We start from the raw sequence: 10,173 nt of genomic DNA, 5'->3' as shown, positions 1-10,173 counted from the left end.
GAAAACACACACAATAAACCCCCAACACCCCAATGAACATGCAGCATATGGTTCAATCCGTTAAAGCTGAACTCAAAAGAGAGAAATTAATGCAAAGTAAACAGAATTTGACCTTGCAGTGTTGGTACACTACATTGGCAAAAGTATTCACTCACCCATCCCAATAATTTAATTAAGATGTTCCAATCACGCCACAGGTGTATAAATTCAAGCACCTAGGCATGCAGACTGCTTCTACAAACATTTGTGAAAGAATGGGTCGCGCTCAGGAGCGCAGGTACCGTAATAGGATACCACCTGTGCAACACGTCCAGGCGTGAAATTTCCTTGCTACTAAATCTTCCACAGTCAAATGTCAGGGGTATTATAACGAAGTGGAAGCGATTGGGAACGAGAGCAACTCAACCACAAAGTGGTAGGCCACGTAAAATGACAGCAATGCTGAGGCGCTATAGACCGTCAATCGCTACAGACCTCCAAACTTCATTTGGCCCTCAGATTAGCTCAAGAACAGTGCATAGAGAGCTTCATGGAGTGGGTTTCCATGGCCGAGTATCTGCAACCAAGCCATACGTCAATCTTTTGAAGAGATCCATTTAATCTGTTTTGCTCCAATAACTTGAATGAATTTTGGCCCCATGAAATGTGTCTGTTGGTTCCAAGTGTAATGGAAAATTTTATTTAGCCTTATGCTTGTGTCTCATCATGCTTAAATCACTTGTAAGACTTGATATTCTTTCTCAGGCGTTAGATACACCAGATGTTACGGTAAAATATTTCTTTTGTTACTTGTGAAACTTGGTCTCCTTTTCCCAGGCATCACTTATAAGACTTAATCTTCAGAAGAGAGATACGGTGTTTCCAATCAAACATTTCTGTATTTCGTTGTTCATTTTGTTTTGTGCACTCCTCAATGCTGTCCAGCTCATCAAGAGAGAAGAAGAAGTAGCTTGTGCTGGTGGTTAGCACCGTCGCCTCGCAGCAAGAAGGTTCAACTCCAACTCCTGTGTGGAGTTTGCATGTTCTCCCTGTGTATGCGTGGGTACTCCAGCTTCCCACCGTCCAAAAAACATGCATGTTAGATTAATTGGTGACTCTGGAGTGAGTGTGCGCGTGTGTTGTTGTGCGACCTGTCCCGATGACCGCTTCGACCCGACCGACGGATTAAGCGGGTATAGAAAATGGGTGGATTTTAGGAAGCAGTCCAGAAAGTTGAGGAAGAAAACTCAGACATAGTGTGAAATTATTATAGCATGCAGATCAGGAAGATTCACCAAATCATAGTTTGTGTCTGAAAAACGTACCTCCTCAGCACTATTGGTTTTATACTGAACCACCATAAAGTGTTACAGTTATATAGACTGTACTATTGTCCACTATATTCTGTAATCTCAGTTTCTTGTAAATGAAATGGTTTCCGGGAAACTGCTCTTACTTTCGTTTATATTTTTAGCAACATCAAACGCGCAGAGTCCCACAGCCTATCACTGACCACGGGAGGAGTTTGTAAGGGGCAGATGTATTTAAACCAACAGACATCTGATCTAACATTTCACACATCTGAAAGCCAGAGGACCATTTCTGACAAAGCAGCGACAGCTACACAGCTCAGACAGAGCTGAGACAATCAAAGGTGAGTTTGTATTTTTTTAACACTCTTGGCTGTACAGACTTGTGTTAAGATGTTCTTTAAAACTGTGCATATACACATATTCGTCATGCTCCTTCATTTTATAAACTGTTTACTTTAAGTCTAACATTTTAGAATTTACACAGAAATCATTTGATACCGTATTTTAGACTCAGACTTAGACAGACTTTATTGTCATTCAAAAACGCATTTGAACGAGATTGGGTTGCAAGGCTCCGAGAAGCAGAAGGCAGTCAGTATAAATATAAAGTAGAATAAAAATATAAAAGCAATAGAAACAATAGAACAAAAATGTATGATTTCTTTACAGAAATAAAAAATAAATACATTTTTGAAAAAAAAAGGGTAGTGCAATACAGTTCACATTGTCCAAATAAAGTGACTAGTGTCAAATGTTTTAATTTAAAATAAACCTTTTGCATGCCAAATCTGTTCTAACTCGCTTTACTATACTGAGCTGTGGCCTCCACAGAAAACTGCCCATTACCCTTCTGACTGGCAGTGCATAGTCCTGTCTTCACAGTTCAACTTGGCTTATCAGATCACACCTACAGATCAAAGATAACAAGTTATCAGCAAATACATTTGATTTGGTTTAACTCAAATATATATTTTATATGTACATTGATCAGTATTTGTCTTAATTTCTTTTCATTTTAACTATACAAATCTGAACACCTGCGCAAGTATACGCCCTATAAATGAGCTGCTTTTGAGCTGGACTTCGTCTTTAAACAGCAGCACAGTTGAGCCCTTCCAAGGGACACAGTCCAAAGGTTGAGTTTTTATAGAATCTCCATTTAGATTAACATGAAACAAACACTCCTCTGAAGTTAAGTAAAATCCAGCCTTTAGCAAACCTCCAAGTGATTTTGAACATAAACAGATATCCACCTTTCAGCAAAAAGAAAAGTATGTAGCCAATGAGGGAGTAAGTGTTTCAGGGTAACTGTTATTTTCCTCCAAATACAATGTACATATCTAAAATGGACCCATTAACTCTGTCATGCACTGTTGTTTAAATGCATCCTCTCTGTTCATGCCAAATAAAACAGGAAAAAAGACAAGTCTGCAGCTTTTTGAACAGCAGTATTTGGAACATTTCCCTGCCAATATCAGCAGGCAGGATTCATCAGGGTTACACTTTGAATGGTGTTGAACAGTTGCAGTGTTAAAGTATTATGGCAATTTCATGAGAAACTTTCTCTTGTATTTTAAAGATGAAAAGCAGATAAGATGGAGGAAAACAAAGACAACACACCAGCAGGAGGGGAGGGAGAATCTAAAACCAAACTGGTTTGCTCTGTGACAAGTGATGAAGGTAATCTAAACATTTAAAAATCATTTTTCAGGTATTTTGTTTCATAGACTAATCCTACGTGTACTTTACTTTCTCTTAAGGCCCTGCAGTCCAGGAGGAGAGTAACAATGACACCAAGGTGAGAACCAGATATTTTCTCCCTCTTTTAGATATCCTTACAGCAGTTTTACAACAATAAATATTTGCATAGTTTTTAAGTTATGACTTCTTTTTTATCAGCTCAGGATTATTGCACAACTCACATGTGCAATCCTGAATTTTCAAAAAATCCATTTCCATGTTTTATACATCATATTCTCAATTTGTTCAAAACTGAAACTAATCACCAAATAAAATCCCATTTTTCTTAGTGTGATCCAGTGAATGATCCTCATGATGCTCAACACTCAGAAAAGAGTGAAAGAAGCACAGAAGGGGAGACTGAAACCAAAACTGCATCGGAGGCAAGCCATGACAAAGGTAATACTTTAGGATCATTGGTTGTAAGGCTTATTTTACAGCTCATACTTGAAGTGTAGTCTCAGCAGATTATAAAGAACTCTGTGATTTAACTACTGAACCTCTTTTTTTTTTTTCTTTTTTTTTTTTTTTTTTCAGTAATGCCTAAACTCAAACTTGTGTTAATTGGTGACACCAACTCCATTGAGATTGGATCAAAAAACATCTTAATTGACCATGACAAGCAAACAAACATGGAGCAGTTTTCATCCAAACTGTATGATTTGTGTGGTCAGCACATCTGTGTTATTAACATGCTTGGTCTTCCAAATGCTGACGAAATCCCATCCATTCAGGCAGTCCATGCCTTTATCTTACTGTTGCCAAACGGCCTTCACAGCAGCCAATACAGATCAGGAATACAGTGGTTAGAAAAGGTTTTTGGCAAAGGAAATCTTTCTTATGTAATGATAGTTGTGACTCACAAGTCAGATGAAAGCTGTGAAAGTGCACTGGCAGACCTGAAAGCTGATAGTAGTTTTTCTGAAAAAAGATACCACACATGTACAAGAAGTATGATGGATGAAAACCAGATAATTGCTCTTTTGGAAAAAATACACGTCATGGTCTCTGAAAACAACCCACAATGCTACAACGGACAGATTTTTGAGAATGTTGAAGAGCAGAAAGAACACCTGGATCCCAAAAAGCACAAAGAGGAAAGAGTGACAACAGGTAAGATTCCAGTGTGGACAGAACTTTAATTTTCTTTCTACCAAGTTGAACAAAATACTAAAAAGGAAAAATACAGAATAAATCTGGTTTTCATGATGACCAAAATACACATATCATTTCACAATTATATTAGCATGAGTATAGATTAATACTGTGACACTTATTGCTGCCAAAAAGGAAAAAAAATGTAGGAGCACTGACAAACTAACATGTTTCAATGCACAGTTTCTGCTCAAAATACCACATCATGTCCTTTGTATTCACATAGCTTCTAAGCATGTAAAATGTTTGCAATATTACAAAAAATAAGATCAACACTAAAGGGAGTTCTGCTCACTGGAGCCTATCCCAGCTACCATTGTGGGAGAGGTGGGGTATAACCTGGGCAGGTTGCAAGTTCTTCACAAGGCTACACAAGGGGTGAAAAAGCAATCTCTTAACTTTCCCAAAATAATTTTGTATATTTTTCGCTGTGATCATATACGGGCAGATAGCTGCTCTTGGAGAATAACAAATAATATATTTTATGTCCTATATTTTATGACTTGATGCAAAGTGTAATCAACGTCCTGGAACTACTTGGGTTTCATTGCCCTCCAACAAAGCACACCGCATCCAATCTAACATTACAAGAAACTAACTAGTGATGGTCAATGAGGCCAATTCTAATAGCAATCTTTTTTTTTTGTAACTATATACTGTGGTTGGGTGAATGGGGGGAAAAAAAAGAGGAAAAACAGAAAAAAAAAATTCTCAATTTTTAGAGCACTTTCCCCCAATATATGTCCTCCAGTTATTATGAATCATGTATCATTTGTTGATTTCCCTAAATATGACCCATAATGGCTCGGTGGGCCTGAAGTGAAAAACACAACGACAACAGAGAAAACACAATGTTACACAACATTAAAAAACAGTAATAATGAACTCATATGATAATGGTGGCCTTAACTTTTTAGCTTTTTACACTTTAAACAATACTTTCAAAATAAACTGGCTAAAACAAATTATCAAGAACCCATCTTCAGTTTGGAACTTCATACCAATATTGTTCTACATGTTGTATCTATGTGGGGAGAAATTATGTTTGTAGATCAATGACCAAGAACGAAAGAAGAAGCATCTGTTTATGAAAGTAGTTTTGAGGGGATTTTTTTCAACATAATTACAAAGTCAAAAGAAATTTAGGTCTCCTAATTTTGAGAAAATAAAATTTGGTATGAAGTTTCAAAGTGAAGATGGGTTCTTGATGGCTTATTATTGCTGATTTTATTTTTATTTTTTTTAATATGGTGGTTTTTGTTCCTCCTTATAAAGTTTAATAACCTCTTGTCAATATCATTTGAGACCTTTTTGTTTACATCAAGAGATAAAACGGCATGTAAGACGGGATATTCGCATCAAAATATTCTTTAATATTAGCACGTACATTGTCACTTGCAGGCTTATATTTTGAAAACATAGTATTTCCGGTTTAAAAGACGGACCACCACCCGTCCAATCAGTGACGATTCATGTCGCCCGAGGGTACCCAGCTTTTCCGTTTTGGTTAATGTTGTTGTGCTCTCTTTTGTCATTGTGATTTGCACTTCAGGGCCACTGTACCTATGCACTACTGCCCCCTACAGGGGATGAAGGCAAACACTGTTTCCACTCCGGAGCAGATGTCATACTCAAGAAAGTTTTTCAAGAATCTTTATTCGTCCCCTGCAGCTAGCGGCAAACACTAGCAGTGAAATGTGAATTGCAAATAACTCAACTTTTAAAGGTTGCAAAATATTAATAAAATGGAGTAAAATAAATTGAGGATAAATAAAAATATTTAAGTAAACATCTAGGGGGTGGGAGGGTTATATACAGTACTATCAACAGAAATGTAAGGGATGCGTGTTATGTGGGGAGGTTGAGAGTTGTGGGATTAAAGAACAGATATTTGTAGATTCACTGATTGTAGGATGCTGCGCTTTGAATTGTCACTTTTCAAATATTGAACTAATGCAGTCTGCTTTTTTCCTTCATTATCATGCAGCAGAAGAAATGAAGACGGGCCCTGAAATCAAGTTAAAGGTAAGTTTCACTTACCCAGTGATTCATTCATATAATTTTAGTACACAGTGTTTGTCAGGCTTTTATTTATTTTATCTAATCTTAGGTTAACCTCCAGTAAAATGAAAAAACTGACAATTTTTGTTTCTTTTATTTATTTATTTTTCAATTGGTTGAAAAGGTGTCTTAAAAGCATCTTTAAGATCCAAAGACATTTCGGCTAAAATTGGGATAAATTTGGTTAAAAGGTGAAAGCTTAGTAGACGTATCTGTCTATTCTAATGCTTTAATCAAACATTTGCATTTTACCCAGATTTCAGAATTATTGGTGATATAAATAGAACTTTTTTATTTGGGAATTCTGTAAACCTTCAGCTGCAAGCACTCCTCACAATTTACTGAACTAAACAGCCACACATCTGTAACCTCAATAACAAAAAAGTGATTTCAGAAAGTCAATTAAAATAAAACCTTGAAGGACTGAACTTCGATATTGCCTGCTTGTCTTATAATTGTTTTATTTTGCTGATGTGATTATTCCTGACATTCAGTCTTCATAAGTAAAGTTAAATGTGTACATTTCTTCTTGTGATCCATTAAAGGAACACGATGGTGCTGAACGCTCAGAGAAGAGTGATGACAACACACCAGGACAGTCTGAAGTCAAATCTGTTCCACATGAAACAAAGGAGAAAGGTCGTTTTTCCAGAAAGATTTTAATTGTACAATGAAAATCTTGGTACAAGATCAGACTACTATTGTTATATATTCCACATTCTAGAATGGTGCTGGGATATACACTTAGGAAATTAAGTAGTGATGAAAGTTTCTTCAGTACAGGAAATTTTAAGGTTTGAGTTGTTTCAGACTGTTATAAATGAGCTCTTTTGAAGGCCATATTCTGATTAGCTGTTTAGCTCAGTTCCCCTGTTAGATTTAGATTTCCCTGCTTTTCCAAACTTTAAGTCTAGTTTTGCATATTTTAGTATAGGTGTGTCAAGACTTTTTTTTTACTATTACTGTCTAAAATCCCACTGATCTGTCCTGGTAATCTGGTAAATCATTTCTTTTCTGCAGGTACTTTCAACATGGATATAAGTGGAGAGGAAATAAAGGTCAGTCACTTAATTACTTCACATGATCTTTTGGATAATCTATTATTTATATTTTACAAACAGTTAAATATAATTTATTGATTTATTATTTTCAGCAGACATGGGACATTTCTGAAGAAAACAGAAAGAAACGGCAAAAAGAAACTGAAATGCTGCTCGGCAGACTTCACCTTCAGCACAAATATCTACACAAGATGTCACCAGCAGACTTTCTTAAAATAGGTCCACCTGTGACACAGAGCAATGATACACTTGAAAAGGATCTGGCTCATACTTTTCTTCAGAGGTTAATGACATTAGATCACAGAGCCAGATATATCCCTGTACTGCAAGATGGTTCTGAGGTGAGTTATTCAGAGTCTTTTCCAACATCTGACACTGTTGATACAGATGACGGTAACTTTGATGGTCTCTATAGCACCAGTGTAGACATTGATCAGTCAAAACAGGCTCACGTGCACCCCATGGATGTTCAAATGGCAGTATTTCACTGCTCAAACAGCTTCCTTCAGCAAAACATGATCACAAAGGTGTCACAGTGCCAGTATGCCTTACCTTTGCTTGTTCCTGACCCCATCACAATGGACATCGAGTGTCCTCTGTGGACGTTCAGGCAAATAACAAAAACATGGAAGATAGTATCCAATCAAAGCAAAGAAGATTCCAAGCCAATCATGAAGAGCATGCCCATCTGCAAAGCTGAGACACCCATGGTGTCATTTTTCCGCCTGGGTTCACTGTCTCAGTCTAAATCTCAGCTCATGAACACTTTGATCAACAACCGACACAGCGCCTTCTTTCACAGAAACTGTCCAGGTAGCACCAAATCTCGTCATTTGATGGCTGGTGTGGCAGAGGTAGCCTGGTACTGCCCTGCTGGAAAACCCAACGAGTCCTTCAATGACTGCATTGCCTTCTGTAATCTTCACGGTGATTCTCTATCAATTGAAAAGCAGCGTGAAATACTGACTGAAAAATCTTCTGTCGTTGTTGTTCTGGTACCAACTCTGGAAAAAAGTCATGGCAGTAGTGCAGTCATACAGACGCTTTACATGTCTCCAAAGCCTCTAATTATTCTCATTGCTGACAGTGACTGTGGTGCATCTCAGATGAAAGCACACAAATACAAACTGGGCCTGAAAGACAGAAGCCAGTCAGATGTTTCTGAAGAGCTGAAAGGCATAATCAGAAAACTTTTGTCTGCACCTCATAAATCCTTCCGGCTTGAATCTATGGCTGAGGTGTCTGGAATCAGAGTGGATGAAGATGGCACAGTCTGCCAGAAAGGGAAATCTGCTGCAATGAAAGTAGTAAAACTGATTCAGGGGATGGATGTTTCCAAGATCAAAGATACATTTCTTCCTTGTCAAGGCCAACTTTGGCATGAGTGGTGCAGAATAAACAAAGAACTGTATCACCTGAAAGGTCACATTGAGAAGGAAAAAGGTCAGAAGGAACAGCAACTCAAGCACATTCGACAGAAACAATGTGCTGCTTCCAACAGTGAACTGATGAAGTCATTCACTGAAAGCCTCGTGGGTTTGCCACCAAAAGCCAAAGAATACTTTCTTAAGTGGACTCAGATCCTGATAGATGGCCTCTCCACAGATGATCTTTCTTCAATTCTCCAAAACTATGACGAAACATGGTCTGAGGTTTTGACTTTGAAGAAGAAACATGACAAATCTGCTCTGCTAACGAACAAACAAACTGAGCTTGAACAGTTATCAAAAAAGCTGCAGTCAGCAACATTTGGCTTGGAGCACATCTTCAGAGAAATGGGACAGATCTACGAAGCCCATAAATCTCAGAAGGAACAAACGCACAGAAAACCGGATGATTGGGTTAAATACCCTGAGCTGGCTGCAGATCTGATGATATCAGGACACCCGATGGAGCTGATGGATGGCGATGCTGGTCAGGTTCCTTTGATATGGATCTCTAGTCTTTTACAAGAAGTCATCAAGAAACTGGGTGACAAGAGAGTGTTTGTGTTGTCAGTTTTGGGTGTACAAAGCAGTGGAAAATCAACCATGCTGAATGCCATGTTTGGACTGCAGTTTGCAGTGAGTGCTGGCAGGTGCACCAAAGGTGCCTACATGCAGCTGGTCAAACTGTCAGAGGAACTCAAGGAAGATTTCAAATTCGACTATTTTCTCGTAGTTGACACTGAAGGACTGCGTGCTCTTGAGTTGGCAGGTAACGCCACTCTTCACCATGACAACGAGCTGGCAACTTTTGTTGTTGGCTTGGGAAACATGACATTGATCAACATCTTTGGTGAGAATCCAGCTGACATGCAAGATGTCCTGCAGATTGTTGTTCAGGCTTTCATGAGGATGAAGAAAGTTGAGCTTTCTCCAAGTTGTGTGTTTGTTCACCAGAATGTTACAGATATCGCAGCTGCAGAGAAAAACATGGATGGAAAGAGACGGTTGCAAGAAAAACTGGACAAGATGGCTCAACTAGCTGCCAAAGAGGAGGCGTGTGATGTTGAGTGCTTCAGTGATGTCATTGCTTTTGATGTGCAAAAAGATGTGAAATACTTTGCCCAGTTATGGGAGGGAAGTCCACCGATGGCACCTCCAAATCCTGATTACAGTGAAAGTGTCCAAGAACTGAAAAAAACCATCCTATCTAAAGCCTCAAAGTCTGCTGGGACCACTTTGTCTCATTTAAACAGCAAAATTCAGGACCTGTGGAATGCGTTGATGAATGAACACTTTGTTTTCAGCTTCAAAAACACTCAAGAAATTGCAGTGTACAGAAAACTTGAGGTTGAGTATGGGAACTGGACCTGGGCCCTGAGGAGTGAGATGCTGACCCTTGAAAACGAGCTTTATCCCAGAATTGAAAAGGGACAACTT

At 38.3% G+C, this 10,173-nt stretch overlaps 1 protein-coding gene across 1 annotated transcript in view; it reads left to right on the top strand.

Moving 5' to 3' along the window:
• Window positions 1–1,514: 1,514 nt before the first annotated feature.
• Window positions 1,515–10,173, top strand: part of LOC140272835 (interferon-induced very large GTPase 1-like) — a 35,619-nt gene continuing 26,960 nt past the window's right edge. The window contains exons 1-7 of the mRNA XM_072368314.1: window positions 1,515–1,633; window positions 2,872–2,972; window positions 3,053–3,090; window positions 3,323–3,431; window positions 3,570–4,145; window positions 6,175–6,212; window positions 6,794–6,887. Of these exons, the coding sequence (XP_072224415.1) occupies window positions 2,888–2,972; window positions 3,053–3,090; window positions 3,323–3,431; window positions 3,570–4,145; window positions 6,175–6,212; window positions 6,794–6,887 (940 nt within the window). The 5' untranslated portion in view covers window positions 1,515–1,633; window positions 2,872–2,887. The remainder of the gene's footprint in view (window positions 1,634–2,871; window positions 2,973–3,052; window positions 3,091–3,322; window positions 3,432–3,569; window positions 4,146–6,174; window positions 6,213–6,793; window positions 6,888–10,173) is intronic.

This window comes from Leuresthes tenuis, unplaced genomic scaffold (assembly GCF_036924035.1).
Source record: "Leuresthes tenuis unplaced genomic scaffold, fLeuTen1.0.hap1 SCAF_17, whole genome shotgun sequence".
Taxonomy (NCBI): Eukaryota; Metazoa; Chordata; class Actinopteri; order Atheriniformes; family Atherinopsidae; genus Leuresthes; species Leuresthes tenuis.
The sequence above is the reverse complement of the archived record's forward strand: the minus strand, read 5'-3'. Positions and strand labels throughout refer to the sequence as shown.